General features: G+C 36.1%; 1 protein-coding gene across 8 annotated transcripts in view; it reads right to left on the reverse strand.

Moving 5' to 3' along the window:
* The window catches only part of ATG5 (autophagy related 5), a 142,144-nt gene that overhangs the window by 31,532 nt on the left and 88,845 nt on the right, over positions 1–21,767 (reverse strand). For 7 of the 8 annotated variants that reach the window (XM_025294664.2, XM_025294660.3, XM_045161962.1 and 4 more), the window contains one exon: positions 14,391–14,508. In XM_025294664.2, coding sequence (XP_025150449.1) covers positions 14,391–14,508 — 118 coding nt within the window. Of the gene's footprint in view, positions 1–474; positions 495–14,390; positions 14,509–21,767 lie in introns of those variants that run through there. The other variant, XM_006076406.3, reaches the window with a different exon arrangement.

The following is a 21,767-nucleotide window of genomic DNA, read 5'->3' on the forward strand; positions in this document are numbered from 1 at the left end:
TATTAGTGCTTTGAGAAGATTTTAAAATGTTGATACTCAAATCGGATAAACCCTCAGCTATCTGGAATGATTCATTCTTTGTAAGTTCTAGATTGCCAAGGTTTTACTGTATTAAATCTTTCTTAGAATATTTAAAAACATTTCCGGTGCAGTTCTCTTTATAGTCTTATTATATATTTCTTTGAAATATCTTAATATTCTCAGAATCTTCCTCCTACTTAGCACGGAGTCAAAAAAATGAAAGAGCAGTGGTGTAAGAGTAAAAGTTCTTTATCGATAAAGTTCTTCCTTAAGCAGTGTCAGCTTTGGATGGTATGGAATAGAGCTGAATATCCAGAATACTGTGCCTGTACCAGTACGTAAGTGTGCCAGCAAATACAATATGACGCACAGCATGTCTGAAAGGGAGAAGACTAACACACGGAGCCACGGAAGAGGACACAGGGAGTCTAAGATCCGTACAGCAGGAGCTGGAGAACATAAGCACATTCACTCTGTAAAACAAACCCAACAAATCACATTATCAGAAGCCTGAAGAGGCAGCACTGATTCTCTGGTTTAAACTGAGACCACTTTTAATCTGGAACATAAAAGTATCACTAAACACGGACAACTAAGGAAGTGGTCCAGGACTGTCATATCCTTCAACACAACAGCTTAAGATTTTACATATGTAATTTGGACATTGCCTACTTTTGTCCAAATATTTCACCTGGGTATATTTATCTTTCTGGTTTTCTGACTTCCTCTGATAACATAACTGTCACTAGAAACATTAGAATGGGACAGTAGCGCGCTTGGAACTATGAAGTAAAGTCTCTCTTATGCATCACTGCAGGCTCGTGCCTAGCATGGTGCCTGACAATAAATGTCTTCAGGGCTTAGATCATTTTGCTGCTGGTTAAACACACTATCAGAAATAATGTTTTGAAAATAGTGTCTAGTGGCTACCACTGCTATGGAGAATAAGAGCTTGCCTGAAAAAGACTGCTTTGGTTATTAAAACAACAAACAGAATGCTTCTGAATGAGCCAAGATGAATATATGCCATCACCAAAATTCATGTTACCATAAATAACAACAAGCACAACAGCATATTTTGGCAATATCAGAATTAGCAAAACAAAGCAGTGAAAAATTAGCAGATTCTTTTTCCCCTAACAGAAAGGAAACGCTTGATGATACTGCTACTAAAGTAAATCATGTTTTTGGTAAATATATCTTTGTGTTTCAAAATGGGAATCTAGAATTTAATACTTGGGAATAAAAAATATATCACTACAAAGTAAATGACTCAGGAGAAAAATGTTACTCCACATCTCACCCACTCAGATTTTTAAAAACGTTAGTCTGATGCTTTAAAGTAGGCAAACGTTTGACACAGTAATCAAGTGAACTCGTTCCATATGAAATTCTCTCATACAGGGCACTTTTGAGGGGTAACTTTTTATTTGGATGTAATTTCAAACTTAGAGAAAAGTTGCAAGAACAGCACAAGGACTTTCTCTTCACCCAGAGTCATCAATTGCTTACATTTTGCCCCCTTTGCTTTATCATTTTATGTATATATAATTAATTTCTGAATCATTTGAGAGTAAATTAGAAACACTGAGTCCTTTACCTTTAATTATTTCAGTGTATACTTTCTAATAAAAATATCCTTTTATATAATCATAGCACAGTTATCAAAATTAAAATATTAACACTGACACTATACTGTTAAGTAATCACTTCAGAAGTTATTAACGATCCTAATTCTTTTTTCTCCAGTCTAGGAATCATACATTGCATTTAATTTTCAGGTCTCTGTACTCTCCTTTAACTTGGACGGCTCTTGGCCTTTCTTTGCGCTTTCTAACCTTGACAATTTTGAAGACTACATGTTGTTATTCTATAGAATCTCCACACAGCAATTAAAAAAACTGTTAATTCATGTTGTAAATATAAGAACAGTCATTCATAAATACTTGGAGTTTGTGAATTAAGGAAAAGGACAAATAAATGTCAGAGACAAGCATTTTCTTTAGAGAGAATAGTAATTAAATTCACATTAAGAGTTAGATGTTAAATCTAAAGAGATCATATATCTATAAAGAGACTATCACAATAAAATTTCATTTCTTATACTCATCTTACTTATAAGCCCAAGTTTTATAAGACTCAACTCCATAGGTCAGTCTGTAGACCACTGTTCTAAAACAGAGGACTGGTAACATGTCTTCCAGTTCTAGTACATGAGTCTTTTATGGCTAAAAAGCAAAATATTTCTTTTTGAGTTTAAATCAGCATAATACACTAATTCTGAATTCTCAGGCAAATCACTCAACCTTCCGAGTCCCAGTTTCCTCCTCCTACAGTGTAGATAAAGAATTCTCATCTCTGGGGTTGCAGAGAGGATCAAAGGGGATAGCCAAGTAAAGCACTCAGCACAGGGCTTGGACACAGTAGGTATTCAATAAAGTGAGGGATATACCAAAAGGTATATACAAACTGTGGATTCAATTAAGGCACCAGCATGCAAAGGGCTGTGAGAATGTGGCCTCGTGTTAATATCCACTCTGCATTACTCAGCCTCATTATTATGCAGTGTGGCACAGATTTTATGAATGTGTTAAGGAAAAAAAGAAAGATGGCAACAACAAAAACCCAAAGACTCAATCATTATGCAAACAACAAAATGAAATTTTAAAAATTCCTTAACACTCTAAGCCCTCTGGATTAATCTAGTACTGCTCTCTATGTGTATATTCAGCAAAGCACAGCCTGGATAAATCAAATAAGCCCTACTGTACTATAGTAAAGTTACTTAATAAACTTCAGATATGGTTCTCAGTTTATTTTAAAGATGAAAAATTCAAGGAGGGAAAACAAAAAACCTTCGAAAATCTTTGCTACACAAGCTAAAGTACACCATTATTAGAGAACTTAAGAGTAGGTGATGAATCTGCCTTTTAAAGATTTCTGTTAGCAATGGCTCGGGCTTCCCAGGTGGCTCAGTGGTAAAGAATCTGCCTGCTAATACAGGAGAGTCAAGAGCCACGGGTTCAATCCCTGAGTCAGGAAGATCCCCTGGAGAAGGAAATGGCCACCCACTCCAGTATTCTTGCCTGGAAAACTCCATGGACAAAGAAGCCTGGTGGGCTACAGTCCACGGGGTCACAGTCAGACACAACTGAGCACACATGCAAAGCAAATCAGCAATGGCTCACAGCCTTCCCCACCCAATCTGGTTTTTAGCCATTACTTTTAAGCCAATTATCAACAAGGAATATGACCTAAATGTCTTTAAAAACAGGTTATGTGAGATTCTAGAAAGATGCATGAGTTTCACTCTTACTGTTAATATGTGTAACTAAATATGTGAAACTTCTGAATTTAAAGGAAGCTAGAGAAATGGATGATGTATCTTTTAAGGGAAAGTGCTTTTAATCAGAAAATTTCAGATTAGTAACTTGTTTTTTAGTTCACACTTATGAATATGGAGTAACAGAAATTTAAGACCAGAGATTGTAACCACTGTGTTTAGATCTGTGGCTTCACATATATATTTTATAGTTCAGCAGAAAATGCCTCAGTTTGCTATCTTGGAAATGTGTGTGATGCTGAAAGGTAAAACTTCTGAAAAATACTTATCATTCTGAAAAACAGAGATGAGCTTTTTAGCTGCCACTATTCTGAACAATTTTGTTCTGTCTGACAAATTCTTTAACCTCTGATATGTTCATTAGTAAAACACCAACTAATTGAATCCATTGACATGAAAAACCACAGGCTGAAATCTGAAATGCATACATCATGCTGAAGGATTCTGACTCAGCCTCAGCGGTAATAGTCAGTGAGGTCAGGTCAAAGAGGGTTAAACCAAGCCAGGATATAGCCAAAGGAATACATCAAACGCTGATTTTAAAAGGGCAATTAATCTTAGACAGAAATGCTTCCTGGGGAATGAGATCTCAATCTTAAGAGCACACTACATGATGTAGCAGTAAAAATGAACATATACAAGCTTACAGAGCTTTTATCCTATGATCACAAACAGAAGGAAAGTGCTGTTTATCAGGGAAATACAAACCCATTTAAAAATACTTACATTAACTTCTTCCGGATCTATACTCACTTAGTAGTACAGGTTTTAATGAACATATCACAGTTAATATAGATCACATATCTTTTTCCATGCATAAATTTATATATATGTTAATTATGTCTGTCCAAAATATTGCCTTAATTTGACTCTTAACATATTGTATAAGATTTTCAAAACATGTCTATGTTAATTCTTTCATTGCCCTGCTTATAACCTTTATATTTTTGAGGAAGTAATAAAGCAAAATTTAAACTTAACCCCCCCAAATCAGCTATTATTATAAAAAGAACACTGTATTAAGTGACTTTAAGATCATTTAAATAAACTGATTAAATGTTTCTTAATAAGATAAAAATGTGGTATAAGTTACAAACTTAAACTTGTTCATTTCAAACCACCCCCCCCAAAACCAAAATACAACTTTGAAAATATAGCTCAAATGTTTTTGATTTGCTTTCATAAAAGGATCCAGTAATTCTAGTTGGGTGTAACAGGGCCTATTAATATATGTCAGGTATGAATTACAGAATAGTTCAGAGCTAATTGTTTTATTTAAAATATAGGCAATAATCATGCTGTTTATGTATGGTCAGATTAAGGTCTCACAGGACTTGCTTTAACAAAGAGATGACTTGCTTTTAATCTCCTGCATGTGCTATTATTTTGTTAAAGAAATTCTGTTTTCTAGTGCTAAGGATGAAATGTTAACTGTACAAGTATCTGTTCCCACTTTTGAAAAAGTCAGGTTAATTCATTTAACGTCTCAGGATCTAGATAAAGGAAATCAGAAGCCTCTCCTGACAGGCCCAGTAATCCTATCTTTGCTAATTGAGAATAATGAAAATAAGCAATTAATTATTTCTTTGATTTTAGAAAAGACATATGTCAACGGACTGAGTCATTAACAGATTGTGTACTACCAAAATCAGTTCACGGTACACATTGGGACAAACCACAGACATGGAGGGAGAATGACACAACGAGGCAGAGAGTCTGATTCAGTTTAGAATTTCCTGGCATGATGATGAATTCAAGAAAATTACCAAGGTTAAAATAAGTCTCATAAGTTTCTTCTGTCCAAAATTAAATACAGTACATCTTTGTTAATGAGGGCTATGTTTGTAGAACTTCTTGTATTACCACTGTGTGTGACACTGTATCATTTCTTTTATATCCCGAGAGAGAAAACAGTGAAGAGCAGGCAGTGTTAGGTGGAGACTGCAGTCCAGTGACCATTCCCACATGGCAGGCTCATGGTACCTTAGTAAGGTTACAAATGGGCCTTCCACAGTTTACTTGTAATTCTTTCTTCACTCATTTAAAATCTGTTTTCATCCCAGTATCCTGTTGTACCTTCACACTGTCTGATTTAGAAAATCATTTGGCAATAGGTTTTTCTTTTTTTTAATGGTTCATACTCTATAAAATAGAAAGAATTACTGAAACTGAAAAATGATTATTATTCTTACTTCTAAACCCTCATCCTGATGAAGTCTGAAGGTTTTATGTTTCTGTGGCATGAACTGGCAAGTCTGAAATGCCACCTCTTTGGGCAGTCAATGTCATCATGCTGACAAAAGCGCCAATTTGAAGCTCAAACTTCAAACTGAAGGATCTGCCTCAGATGAATACTGTGAGACTTGGATGTTTCTTTTTTCTAATTGCTTTATGTATGAAAAAAGTGATTACAAACAAAGAGTTAATTCACTTTATAAACAATCTAATCATATGCTACAGAGCTAAGGAGAAAGAACATGAATACACCATCTTTTCTTAATTTTATAGAAACTATTCTGTGGTTTCTCATAAAGCATGTCAAAAACAAAACACTGTAATTTTCAAGTTAGATGACCTAGATGGGGTATTGTGACACCCTAGCCTCAGTTGTTAAAATTATCTTCTAATGTCCTAAGCAAGCAAATAAAAGATCAATCTTAGTCACTTAGTTCATCAACGCTTTCTCCCACATCTCTGACCTCACTAAAAAATCTTCTGTACTTTTATAGGAGAGAAGTACAAAAATAAAGCGAGTCTTTCAGCAAAATAAAGTAGGGACATTTTAAATCAGCATTTCAGAGTAGACATTACCCCTCAGCAGCCTGCCCCTGGGTGAAGGATTCTACTTCAGTGGTCATGTGATATGTGTGGCCTGGTCCCTCCTTTGCAATAATTTCTGCTCATCTTTTAAGACCTGGCTCAGCCTTTATTATCCACTACAGAATGGATAAGATAATATTCCCAATATCCTTTGCATATCTCCATTCCTATACATATCACTTTCAGTCCACTCCAACTGGACTAGTTTCTTAAAAGCAGGGATGCTATCTTACACATCTGAGTAAAGCCAGTGTCAGAAGACAATATGATGTGAAGACACTGACTGATGAATACTGAAAGCTACAACATCAAAGTGAACCCGAAAGTTCAATGGAAGTTGGGAAGGGGCTCAAAGAGTAAATAAAATCCTGGGAAGCAGGGCAGAAATGGAAAAAGGCAAGCAGCAAGAAGACTGCACTTGCTGGTAAGAGCGATGCTGGGAACCTTAACTCATCTCCCATCAAATGTAAGCCTTTCTCTTAACATACACTCCAGCTGTACAATGTCAAATATAAATTCAGGCTCACAACAGCCCAACTGCTACAGAGGACTAAAATAGACAGCCAATGAGAATTTGCTGTATGACTCAAGAAGCTCAAACCAGGGCTCCATAACAACCTAGAGAGGTGGGAAGGGGAGGGAGGTGAGGGATGTTCAAGCGGGAGGGGACGTGGGTAAACCTATGACTGATTCATGTTGATGTTTGGTAGAAACCAATAGAACACTGTAAAGCAATTATCCTTCAATCAAAAATAAATAAACAACAACAACAACAAAGCAAGAATGGACACTGTTTAATTTTCATAATCCTAACTTACTAGGTTTTTATGCATTACATTAGACAACTGGGAAATAAAATATGTTTGGGCAAAGCCTGTAAGTTTTTTGTATTCTTAAAAGAATACAAGTTAGGATTTTTAGATTTAAAAAAAATTTGGTTATATTGTTTCTAATGGACAAAGAAATACTTCACTTCAAGTCTGCTATAGAAGCTTAGGTTTCTGAGTCATTTTAACTATTGCTGACATCAAAGAAAAAATTTACCTGAGTTCACCTTTGGTTATTTCCTGTTACCCTGGCTAACTTCTCAAGCCACTTGAGAAACAACAAAAAAAGAATCACATAAAGCAGCTCATCATTAATTATAAGAAAAAAGACCTAAAGTATGTCTTCATGATATTAGTACATTCTACCTTCATATGATGAAACAAGGCAAAATTCCTTCATGCATGAATTACCTGTCATAAGGAGCAATAGACAATGCTGCCACATAACTTTTATAAGCACTTTCTCTTTTAATCATGTGATGACAGCGAGTTCTTATCCACACACACCCAATCTTTCAGTCTTTCGCTTTCAACTTAAGTTGGGTGCAGGTGTTTCAAAATGCTTCTTGGCTGACAATATTACAGGTGTGCTAAACCAGACAGTAAACAGTTCTTTACTGAAAGAATGACTTGATGTTTTGAATACTTCCCATAGATCCTGAAATGACAGCTATTTTCCAAAGAGGTGACAAATGGAAGAGGCAAATAAAAGTTTTTTCAAAGATAAGATATTGTTGTGAGAAACATGGCCTCCTCCTGGAATGAAAGGTACCATCAAGAGGACCTCAAAAGTAGAGGTACTATTTATAGCATTTCAGTGAAGTGTGTGTATGGTCCCTGATTGACACAGCATGCAAGAGTTTGGGAAGAAGTCTGTCACACAAAGATATTCACCTAAGAGGCAAGTTTGTGGATTAAAGTTGTGAGTGTCTACCTTACTGTCCTCTCTTAAAAAAAAGGGGGGGGGGGGTCATCTTGTGTATTCCTTAAGAATGGATGGGCAGGTAGGGCAGGTTAGAAATTTAGGAGAGAATAGTGTTTAAATGAATAAAAAAGCCTCACAAATGTGTGTGCCATTCTGGTGTGGGATGACAATAACTTGTCTGTGCTATGATCTGGGTGTGGGAATGAAGAAAAAACATGAAGGTGTGTTCTGACAGAACATGTCGGCTCAAAGCATATGACTGCTTTTCATCTACATGCTGGATGTCACAGACATCATTTTCATATCTAACAAAAAGAATAGCAGAATTATACACAGGAACACTACAATAACAATAGAAGCTCAAGTCCCTAGGATCATACCAGGGGTAAAAGAGAGTACGGGCCATGCATGCAGGCCAGATTAGGTACTAAACACAAACCAAAAAGAGTTGAGAGAGAGTAAAGATTTCAGAATGTTATTTTAAAGTATACAAAAAAGTGAAAAGGTGAAAATGAAAATAAATGGCAGCACAGTAAAGTGGAAAAACCAATGGACCAGGAGATGGAGACTTGACTTCCAAACCTAGTTCTACAATGAAGCAGCTAAGAAACCCTGGACCAATCATCTAAAAAACTAGGAGAATGAACTAAAATAACTTTAAGTTCCAACATTTCCACAATTCTTTAAAGATGTCAAATACAAAATTAACATCCAACCAATTTCTCCTGCTCTCCCTCCATTAAGTTTCTTTCGTCTTTCTGTGGATTTGCTGATAACTGTGCTGTCCATTCTGCACCTTACAGCACAACAGTTTTCAGATTTTGAGTCTCATTGTGATGTTCTCACTCACTAGTCAAAGATCTTATAAAGAAATATATTTACATGACACAATGTTTTGGAAAGTAGATTGTCAAAAAAATTTAAGGGAAGTACAATAAGATAGCCATTTCAATACTAAGCTTTAGCTTAAATTTCATTTTTTCAACAATTTTAAATTTATTTATTTTTTAATTGCGGAGAAGGCAATGGCACCCCACTCCAGTATTCTTGCCTGGAAAATCCCATGGACGGAGGAGCCTGGTAGGCTGCAGTCCATGGGGTCACTAAAAGTCGGACATGACTGAGTGACTTCACTTTCACTTTTCACTTTCCTGCATTGGAGAAGGAAATGGCAACCCACTCCAGTGTTCTTGCCTGGAGAATCCCAGGGACGGGGGAGCCTGGTGAGCTGCCGTCTATGGGGTCGCACAGAGTCGGACACAACTGAAGTGACTTAGCATAGCATTTTTTAATTGAAGGATAATTGCTTTACAGAATTGTGTTGTTTCTGCCAAACATCAATATGAGTCAGCCATAGGTATGCATATGTCCCCTCCCTCTTGAATCTCCTTCTCATCTCGCTCCCCATCCCATCCCTCTAGGTTGTTACAGAGTCCCGGTCTGAGTTCCCTGAGTCATACAGCAAACTCCCATTGGCTATCTAATTTACATATGGTAATGTAAGTCATCTGATCCCATCACTTCATGGCAAACAGATGGGGAAACAGTGGAAACAGTGTCAGATTTTATTTTTGGGGGCTCCGAAATCACTGTAGATGGTGACTGCAGCCATGAAATTAAAAGATGCTTACTCCTTGGAAGGAAAGTTATGACCAACCTAGACAGCATATTAAAAAGCAGAGACATTACTTTGGCAACAAAGGTCCATCTAGTCAAGGCTATGGTTTTTCCAGTGGTCATGTACAGATGTGAGAGTTGGACTACAAAGAAAGCTGAGTGCAGAAGAATTGATGCTTTTGAACTGTGTTGGAGAAGACTCTTGAGAGTCCCTTGGACTGCAAGGAGATCCAAACAGTCCATCCTAAAGGAGATCAGTCCTGGGTGTTCACTGGAAAGACTGCTGCTGGAAGCTGAAACTCCAATACTTTGGCCACCTGATGTGAAGAGCTGACTCACTGGAAAAGACCCTGATGCTGGAAAGATTGAGGGCAGAGGACAGAGGATGAGATGGCTGGATGGCATCACCGACTCAATGGACATGGGTTTGAGTAAACTCCGGTAGTTGGTGATGGACAGGGAGGCCTGGCATGCTGCAGTTCATGGGGTCGCAAAGAGTTGGACATGACTGAGCGACTGAACTGAACTGAACTGAATATAAATCTGCATGTTACTTTCTCCATACATCCCACCCTCTTCTTCCTCCCCCCACCCCTGTGGCTATAAGTCTGTTCTCTATGTCTGTGTTTCCACTGCTGTCCTGCAAATAATTTCATCAGTACTATCTTTCTAGAATCCATATATATGGCTAGTACGTGATATTTGTTTTTCTCTTTCTGACTTACTTCACTCTGTATAATAGGCTCTAGGTTCACCTACTGCAGCAGAACTGACTCAAATGCATTCCTTTTTATGGTTGAGTAATATTCCATTGCATCTATGTACCACAGCTTCTCTATCCACTCATCTGTCAATGGCCATCTAGGTTGCTTCCATGTTCTAGCTATCATAAATAGAGCTGCAATGAACACTGGGGTACATGTGTCTTTTTCAATCTTGATTTCCTCAGGGTATATGCCTAGTAGTGGGATTGCTAGGTCATCTGGTGGTTTTATTCTAGTTTTTGAAAGAATTTCCATACTGTCTTCCATAGTGGCTATATGAATTTACATTCCCCCCAACAGTGCAAAACACTCCACACCCTCTCCAGCATTTATTGTTTGTAGACTTTTGGGGGATGGCCATTCTGACTGGTGTGATTTCAATTTACTCTTAATTGATAAAAGCATTTTTTAATTAAAATACTATAAAGTACTCAAAAAGACAGAAAAATAGAGTGCAGAGAAGTGAATAACTGAAGGCAAATGCTTGCAGTGGGGGCAGCCTATGGGTCCCATCTCTGTCAGCAATAAAAATGATTAATCTCGTAACTTCAAATGGGAAAACTAGTCTATATGCCCAAATCTTTAAGAATTTGGCAAAACAGACATTAAATAGATTGAAACACACACACAAACACACTCTTACAGTATGGAGAAAACAAACTGCAATGGTAAGATTATTTCTAAAGCTACTGGGACTATCCCAGTCCAAATTTCTACAACTTGAGTTCAAAAAATAAAAACTTTAACTATCCCTGTGAGGATTTACAGGAAGATGGCAACACTGGTTGTGTCTCTGGAGAGGGGAACCGAGTCAGGGCTTTATGTATAGGAGTTGAGATAGAGACTTTTCACTAAATTCTTTCATATACTTTTGGATTTTGGAACTATATAAATGTATCATCTACTAGAAAAAAATTTTGATTATTTAACTGAACACAATATGTAAAAAACCTTAATAGGATTTCATAAAAATAAAATATTTTTTACTCTTCAAAAGAAAATGAAAAGATAAGTCCCAGACTAGGAGAAAATAATCACAAATCATGTCTGGTAAAGGACTTAACAGGCAGAATACATAAATAACTCTCAGAACTCAGTAATAAGATACAATGAAAATTAAGAAAAGGATTTACATGCGACATTTCATCAAATATATCCATGAATAACAATAAGCACATGAAAATACTCAACACAATAGTCATTAGGGAAATTTTAAAAAGTGAGCTACCACTATACAACAAACACGAGGACGGCTATAATAAGACAAGAAAATATGTACAACGGTGAGACTGTGACGAAACTGGAATCCCCATTCATTGTGGGTAGAACTGTAAAATGATGCAGCCACTTTGGAAAAGTTTAGCAGTTTCTTTAAAAATTAGCCATAAACATACCATACAACCCAGCCATTCCACTCCTAAAGATTTACTCAAGAAAAATGAAAATATATGCCTGTATATGGATGTTTATAGCAGCATTAGTCATAAAAGTGAAAAGGTGGAAACTCAAACGTCTATCAATTGGTGAATAAACAAAATGTGTCACCCAACTGGAATACTATTCAGTAATAAAAAGGAACAAACTACTAATTTATACAATATGAATGAAACCCAAAAACATCAAATAGAAAAAAATAATTGCAATTTTGTGTAACTCCCTTTATGTGAAATATCTAAAGGAAGTAAATTCTAGACAGAAAGCTGACCAATAGTTGTCTATAATTGGCAGCAGGAGCAGAAATTAGCTACAAACACACAGGGGAACTTGTGAGGTGCTAGAAGTATTCTAAAACTAGATTGTAGTCATGACTTATAAATTAAATAAAAATCACTGAATGGCAGAACAATTACTTAAGGCAAACTCTTACTGAAAATGAAGACTAGGTAGCAATAAAGATAGATTAAGATTTTAAGATAGTATTATAATCAACTTACTGTTAATTATGTCATGATTCAAAGATTATAAATAATGTTTCAAGTAATAACACAAAGAACTCAGGAATTGAAATACTGAGTAAACACTCACCTAGCATTAGAGATATGAGGATGTGTATGACAGTAACAGAAACTTTGCCTAGTATAGTATTCTTGTGTGCCTAGTCTCTCAGTCGTGTCTGACTCTTTGTGACCCCATCGACTGCAGCCTGCCAGGCTTCTCTGTCCATGGGGATTCTCCAGGCAAGAATACTGGAGTGGGGTGCCATGCCCTCCTCCAGGGGATCTTCCCAACCCAGGGATCAAACCCAGGTCACCCACATTGCAGGTGGATTCTTTACTGACTGAGCCATGAGGGAAGCCCAAGAATACTGGAGTGGGTAACCTATCCCTTCTCCAGAGGATCTTCCCGACCCAGGAATCGAACCGGGGTCTCCTGCATTACAGGTGGATTCTTTACCAGCTGAGCTGCCAGGGAAGCTGACAAATAACATAGTAAGGCCTTTCTCTTTCTCTCTCCATATATATAGATATATATTTATAAATATATATATATTTCATACATATATATACATATATATGAAACATGTTGCTTTTTCGTTGCACCACATGGCTTCTAAGACCTTAGTTCCTTGACCAGGGACTGAACCCATGCCCCCTGCAGTGGAAGTGCAGTCTTAACCACTAGATTGCCAGAGAACCTTACTCAATTTTCACAGCTTTAGGTAGTAGTCAATGATCTTTTTTATCAGTCCCTTCTGGAACTGGTTCTGATGGTATTTAGATGTCCCTCTTCTTCCATCCTATTGAGCCTTTGTGTATTTTCAAAGTGCTAGATACACAGAGAAATGCCAGAAAAAGGAAGCATATTTGATTAACAGGCCAAACGGCACATATTCTGAGCTCTATGTTCTTTGTTTAGTCTTTTAGGCTGAAATGTCAATATTCCTCCCAATCCTATTACTTTTAATTCTACTGAGTAGGCAAACCATTTCCATAGATACTAAACGCCTCTTGAACTATGTGATATAGTTACAAGTCATGTAAATAATACTGCCATCATCCCAGCGTAGGATATGTTAATAAGAAACACAGCATGATCTACTGAAGTATTTACCTTTGCATTTATTAATGCCTTACCTCTTACCATAAAAGACTTAAAGTAGTAAGTTTTTAATGTTTTTCTATATAACATATACAAGTCTAGGCAACATATTAACAAACACAGCACTATGCCACTGAAATTTCTCCTACAGCACAGTAACCAACAATAAGACAAGGCATTCAGTGATAGGGTGATGGTCAAATTATGGTACATAGATACCAAGGGCCATGACATTTTAAAAAATGGCTTTAAAGAATTTTTAAGAACTATCATATTATATCATATTATATCAGGTGAAAAAAGGAGGACATATAAATTTATGCACATATACCCTCTCAAATATTCAAGTATATATCTGCATGTGTGTGTCAAGAGTAGTCTCTATGAGTTAGGGATTGATAGCATTTTCCCCCTAGTTTTCCGCATTTTCCTTGTGTTTCTTATGCTGCAATTAAGTGATTTTCCTATTTTTCCTCTTCTGACAGGAAAACAATTTTAACCTAAGTTACAAAATAAGGACTATAAAACAGGACTTTTTGACCAGCCTTGTGAAATATTAAATCCTAAGAGAATAATGTTCAGTAAAACATTAAAGAGCAGCAAAAACTTCAAATAAAATATGTATCCATTACTCAATATTTTGAACTTTAAAATATCAACCAAATGTAAGACTTTTTTTTAAAAAACTATCTCTTATTTCTTTAGAATGACGAAACACAATGCAAGATTAAAATTACAACGTTTACCAGAATCGAATTCACAAATGAAAAACACAGGGCCCCAAAATATAAGAGGGTGACTTTAAAATCATATTTCAGTTTGCTAAAGAGAATGTTTCTTATTCTGTTAGTGTCAATAACTTATGAAATAGTTAAGTATTAAGTGCTTCTGTTTCAAAAGATTTTTCCTTACAAGATAATGAAAATACCTTACTGAAGTAACTAATGAATGTTATTTATAAATACAGAATTCTTATGTTACTTCAGTAACAAAGAGGAATGAAAGAAATGTTTTAATGTTGTCAATTATATTACCTTCAGGAGCAACTGCAGAAGGACAGACTTCTTTGAGGAGATCTCCTAGTGTATGCAATTGTCCATCTGTAGACACAGGTCGAAAAAGCTTCTGAATGAAAGGCCGTTCAGTTGTTGTCTATTTGAGAAATCAAAAAAGGGTCCAAACAATTAAGTCTCTATTGCTACAAGCTATGAATTAATACATTAGAAATTTAAAGTTGGCATGAGATGCCGTCTGATACAGATACAGTGTAATCAGAAGCATACAACATCACATGTGGTATTATGGCTAAAAATGCTTAACACAAATCCAAGAAATCTAACCACAGGAGGCAATAAGGCAAATTCAGAACATGCAGCACTTTAAACACAGCTGACCTGGACACTTAAAAAAAGTCAGAGGCAGCAAAAAAAAAAAAAAGATTAAAAGGGACTGACAAGATATCACAACTAAATACAAAACATAAACTCTGACTGAATACTGGATTGAAGAAAGGAATTTAAAAAGATCAGTTATAAAAGACATTTTTTAAATAACTGGGGAAATATCAGATGAACATTAGATAATATTAGATTAATGATACATTTCTTAGGTGTGATAATGTTTATAAGGACAATACCCTTACTGTTAAGAAATTCATGATCAGATGTTCAGGGATTAGGTACCATGATGTCTGAAACCTACAATCAAATGGTTAGGGGAGGGGAGAGAGAGCGTGTGTATAGAAAAAGAGACAACAAATGTGAAAAAAGGTTAATAACTGGTGAATCCAGGTGAAGGGTCTTATATGGTCTTGGTTGTTTTACTATTTTAAAACTTTTCTATAGGTTCAAAAATCAAAATAATAGGTACATTTCTTCTGATAATTGTTATTATTAGCACTGTCATAATTGACTGCTAACAGCTTCAACATCTTGCTCCTTCAAAAAATTAGGTTTAATTTTCTCAAACTCCCTCTCTAGAAGCGGAGCAACGTCTGACGGAAGCCTTCCCGTGACAGAGCGCAGAGGCTCTGGAATCAGCCAGTCTATGAGTAACAGCACTGTCGTTATGAGTTCTATGATCTTACACCCAGTTTCTTTGGAAATTTGGGACATTCCCCATCTCTGAAGTTTGTTCTAGGAATAATGGGAGACTTTTGCCAAGTATAAATAAATGATAAAGAGAATAACACCCATCACAACTCTTAACTGTTTTTTCATTTTAAGATGTTAAGTTTTTGTTTTAAGCTTCTTGGAATGAAAAATCATGAAAATCTACAGGAACAGAGTAATACCTTGTATTTTATAAGAAAATAATTTCAAATACCTACCCATTAAAGGTAACTTTTTTGGGGGGGGGGGCTTGTTTATTTTTAAATCACAGAGGCACATCTCAACTTCTTCAAGATAACTTTAACCAGATTTGGTTAAAAAAAAAAAAAAAGAAGAAAACCTGATTTTAAGTATAGACATGAACTAAAATAAAATGTAAGAAAAGCTAAATGTGGTGCAAGTATGTGACTACTTCTCCTGGCTTTATACTGTGTGTTCAGTGAATACATAATAAATATCAAAACAGTATTAAAATAATACAGTTGAACGTATACGGAAAGCATGAGAAAAAACTAAAATTTAATAAATATGCATTAAATATAATGCAATTCACTTCACTAATTGAACCCTTCATTTTTTAGAAGTATAACTGAACAGGGAACTCTACTCAATACATGATAATGGCCTATATAGGAAAATAATAAAAAAAAAACCAGTGGATTTATGTATATGTATAACTGATTCACTTTACTATATGAAACTAACAGAAAACTGTAGATCAATTATACCTTACTAAAAAAAAATTTTTTTTTAAGTGTGATTGAAACCCTTCAATTTAGGAAGCTCATACTTTTCCCACAGGTGAAACTCAGAATATTATGAACAATCAAGGATTCACTATGTGAAGATGATACAGGTTTGAGGAGTTCAGAGAAGAAAGAAATGAATAGGGGACAGCAGTAATCATTTAAAATAGCCACCACCCACTTAGGGCTTTCTATCTTCCAGGCAATGAAGAGGCTTTTAAGACTTTTTAGCAGAGGAAGTGACGTGATGAAAGAGGCTTTCTTCTGAAGGCTAATGGAAAGCAGCACCGTGTACAATGACTTGGGGAAGAGGTAACATCAGGATGACCGGTGAGAGGCTGTCTGAATGATGCAAGCCTATGTGATGACAACTGGGACTTGGTCAGGAGAAAAGGAGGGGCAGGACTGTACCCCCAATACAAAAACTGTTCAAATGTATCATCCATACTCTAGTCTGATAATACTAAGGCTTTCAGCAAAGTCAAATCTTTTCAAGATTCACTTGTCCCTTATTGAGTGACAGAATTATGAGGTGGCTTAGCTGTACTAATATACATTATAGTAATTTGAAAACAATATGCTAAACAGGAAAGGCCAAGTAATCTTAGCTACGTATTAAAAAAACAGCAATTCTCCTCTACTCACATTCCTAGAAAAAATGGCCTGCAATTTCTCTGTACTTCTCTTTTTTTCAACTCTTTCCCAAAATGGAGCAGTTATAATAAAGGTATAACTTCAACAGTCTTTATAATATTATTTGCTTGGGGGGAAGGATGAAGTTCCAGAACTATTAACATATACTCCAAGTAAATCCTACAGACTGTAACCAAGAAAACTTTCATCAAAGTAAATTTCTGTTTCTCATATAACAAAAAAACCTTATTAAAAGACAAAGACCTAAAATACTCCAAACAAAAAAATCTAACACATATTTTATGTTTAAATTTTGTTCAAGTGCCTTTAAAAGCTTATATTCTCATTCTTAGAAAACATTCAACTTTGAGAGCTATTTATCTTGAAAACAGAAGCTGGCCACAGACAGATTATGAATTCAAGTACTGTACAGAGGTTCTGAAGGGCAATGGGAATGGAGGGTAAATTCATGCAAATTTCTTAAAGATCTCATTAAACCTAAATTCAAGTTCAGCAAAGACTAAATTATGCTAGGATATATTTAAAAGCTATCTTCATTTTGAATTCAGCAAACATTTTTAAAATACGAAAATTCCATGAACATGAATTCTTTAAACTTCGATTTAGTACACATGAAACCAGACAATGGTAACAATATCCACGGTAATTTGAATCCTTGTCTGATAGATAAGAAAGCCACTATAATAGAACTACACCACAACACTTAATCTAGCCATATATCTGTAAATCTGCAAACTATTTTAGGGACTTCCAAGAAACAGAATTACTTTCTCATGAGAAATGACTTGGTAAAGTCATGTTTGAAACGGCCCCTGTTCGTTTTTCAACTGTTACGTTAGTCCTTTCTTAAAACATCAAATGGAATATAAACCTGGGGTGCTACTGGCTGGCTGTGCCGCAGCCTTTCTCTACTCAGGCACTTTCACTACTGTAATAAGAATTTTCCCTTACATGCAAAAGTTATGCTGTGATTTACCTTGGAGATAAACTGAACAGAAGCAGCAAGCATCAAATTTGTAAAAAATTTTAAGTTAAATTTATAAAATTTTAGTCAATCAAGTTTGAAAACATATGCTGAGTATAAATGGAGGTAATATCTGCACTGCATAGTTTTCAAGTTAATAAAATATGTACACAGTACAATCATGCTGAGCCACAAGGGAAGCCCAAGAATACTGGAGTAGGTAGCCTATCCCTTCTTCAGGGGATCTTCTCCACCCAGGAATCAAACCAGGATCTCCTGCATTGCCGGAAGATTCTTTACCAACTGAGCTATCAGGGAGGCCCTCATGGTACACGACTGAGCGACATGGTATACACACCCATCTAAATATACACTAAAACACACGCTACTACCACCACACCACCACCACCATGATCAACAGTTTTAGAGCACTGTAATGAATATTTTAACTTAATACTATCCCAATTTAGCAAACTCGTTTCCTTTCTTTTTAATCTATTTTCTCTAAGTTCACTTGTCTAGTTATTAAAAGGTCCAGAATCATGACATTTCAGGTTTTATACAGCAAAGTAAAAAAGGCAAAGTCACTTGAGGACTAAATTCGGAACTAATGTAGAACTTAATATCAAAAGCAAGATCCCTAAAAGGAAATATTGATAAATTGGATCTTTATCAACAAAACATAACTTTTGCTCTGAAGGTGAAGACAAGACTGAAAGAGAATATCTGCAAGACTACATATCCCACAAAGTTCTTATATCCAGAATAAGAACTCTAAAAGTCCAACAGTAAAAAAACACAAAGAATTTAATCAGAAAATAAGCAAAAGATAACAATAGACATTTCACCAAAGAGGATACACAGATGGCAAATAAGCACATAAAAAGATGTTTGACATGTCATTAGTCATTAGGGAAATGCAAATTAAAACCACAATACAACATGAATACATATCTACCAGAATGTATAAAATAAAATATAGTAATAATACCAAATGCTGGTGAGCATGTGGAGAAACTAGATTTCTCACATCATTGCTGGTAGAAATGTAAAGTGGTTCAGCTCTTATCGAAAAGAGTAAGGCAGTTTCTTACAAGACTAGACACACATTTACCATGACTCAGCAATTGTACTCTTGAGTACTCCCAGAGAAATGCAGACTCATGTTCTCAAAAAAAACTGTACACAAATGTACAGTTCGTACAATTCCAGTGTCATTCAAGGGGTGAATGGATAAACTGTTTGTGGTATGCCCATACCACAGAATACTACTCAGTAATAATAGTGCAAAAACCTATTAATAACACATGCAACAAACTGCAGGGAGCTCAAGAGAATTACACTGCACATAAAAAGTCAATCTCAGATTACATACTATATAATTCCAGTTATATAATATGGAGTTTGTTACAACTCCATGTGAAGATTATACATGTTAATTTATGTAAAGCATTTACAAGGATGCCTCAGTTCAGTTCAGTTCAGTCGCTCAGTTGTGTCCGACTCTTTGCAACCCCATGAATTGCAGCACGCCAGGCCTCCCTGTCCAACACCAACTCCCGGAGTTCACTCAAACTCACGTCCATCGAGTCGGTGATGCCATCCAGCCATCTCATCCTCTGTTGTCCCCTTCTCCTCCTGCCCCCAATCCCTCCCAGCATCAGAGTCTTTTCCAATGAGTAAACTCTTTGGACACCCAGGACTGATTTCCTTTAGAATGGACTGGCTGGATCTCCTTGCAGTCCAAGGGACTCAAGAGTCTTCTCCAACACCACAGTTCAAAAGCATCAGTTCTTCGGTGCTCAGCCTTCTTCACAGTCCAACTGTCACATCCATACATGACCATACATTACTTTGCTGGCAAAGTAATGTCTCTGCTTTTTAATATGCTATCTAGGTTGGTCATAACTTTCCTTCCAAGGAGTAAGCGTCTTTTAATTTCATGGCTGCAATCACCATCTGAAGTGATTTTGGAGCCCCCCCAAAATAAAGTCTGACACTGTTTCCACTGTTTCCCCATCTATTTCCCACGAAGAATGCCTAGTACACAGTAATTGCTCAATAAGTGCTATTAATGTTATTAAATGTGACTTGACATGCAACAGAAATTTATTAAATACTAACATGTATTTTATATTCAGTTGTAATATAAAATAGGGATTATGATAAGAAGACATACTACTCTTGTTGTCTCCCTGTTACTACATAACATTAGGGCTTATTTTGCTGTTTGGGTCATATATAGTATATCAATATGAGTCAGAAATGTTGGTTTGTTAAAAATGGCAAGTTACAGCTGGAAGGATACACATCTGATTCAATGACCATGGAGTCAGTGACTGTAAAGAAGAGGAAGAATCATATCCATAGTAAAAGGAGATTCTATTCACTGAAAGGAAGCAATTAAAAGCTATGAAAGAGAAAAACATAAAAATTCAGAAAGCATACAACTTAAAAAGACGCACAATAGATGCATGATGATTCACTTGTTTGTGAAACTTACAAATGCCCTTAACTAAAAGGCTGGGGTGGGGTGTTGGGTGGTCTCTTACTGATACATCAGGTAGTACTTGATGATTAAACGGAACCCGTTGGTTAGAATAGCTGGGACAGAATCATCCCAGTAGTAGTATCCAGGTTCAGGATTTTGATCTGAAATACTGAGGATATGAATTTGCACGGTGACAAAGAAGATGGACGGAGTGGATATAAGGGATGTGGATAAACTATGTGATCTGCAGATAGATTTTTTCATTAATTCATTCATTTATTCTTACTTTAGATTTTTTCATTCATTCATTCATTTATTCTTACTTTAACTCATCTCTTTTACTGTATCAGGCAGTTATAAAAGGTATTGAGCAGAAAATGAGCAGAGCTTCTACAATCACAAAAATCTCTGACCAGCCCTGAGTAGCAACTTTAATACGCAACTCAAAAATTAGTCCCACCCCCAGTGAGTGCTCACAGCCTCCATCCAGAACCATTTACCCTACATCCTTTCAAATTCTGCTTTCTAGCCGGTTGACAAATCTCCCAATTTCTGATCACATCTTCTTTTCCTGACTGTGATTCCACTTCAGCCCCTTGTCAGTTCTCATCTCTGACTTTAGTTCTTAGATTCACTTCCTATTTCCTATTTTGAGAGAGTAAGGCTGACTTCATATGCTTTGGGTAAATTCTTGCCTATTCCAGTCAAGCCCAGTCGTCTTGGCAACTAGGCACAATCCTCATGGTTGCCTTCCTACCCCCATATAACCCAGACTCAGACAGTAAAGAATCCGGCCATAACAAAAGAAAACAAACATCAGAGAACTATCCCAACAGTAGTACACAGGTCCAGGATCTCTAACAACCAGAGGGCAGGGGCAAATCTATCAGAAATCACCACTCATTAAACATCTACTGAACTTTAATTGTAATACACTGTTACAGATACATGTATAAGTGATAACAGAAATATGTACAAAGTGCTATAAGAAAATGTAAACCCAGCATAAACTTGGCGGCTAGAGCAAAAACAAAAGTTTTTGCTATAACTGGTGACATAATTTCATTTTATAAGAGTGGAAGACATATCAGTAACTACAAAGTACAATATGCTAAGTGCGGTAGAATGTAATATACTAAAGTAAAATTGTAGGGAGTTTCCAAAGAAGATGAAAACAAAGTAGAAAACATAGGTCTTCAAGCTTTCATCTTGAAATACAGAGTATTTTTTCTTAAAACAGGAAAAGATAATCATTTCAGGCAGAGTACAGAAACACAATCCTTCCCTTTCATATGCCCTCTTCCCACTAACGCACAGAGGCAGATGAAATGCAATAGTACCTGTCAGATATTAGTGGATAAGGGGAGAAAAGTGGGCTACAAATTTAGCATGTAAAGTGTAGAACGTCAAATGCAGTGGAATTAGCAAGGGCTTGGCTGGAATTC

This window comes from Bubalus bubalis, chromosome 10 (genome assembly GCF_019923935.1).
Source record: "Bubalus bubalis isolate 160015118507 breed Murrah chromosome 10, NDDB_SH_1, whole genome shotgun sequence".
Taxonomy (NCBI): domain Eukaryota; kingdom Metazoa; phylum Chordata; class Mammalia; order Artiodactyla; family Bovidae; genus Bubalus; species Bubalus bubalis.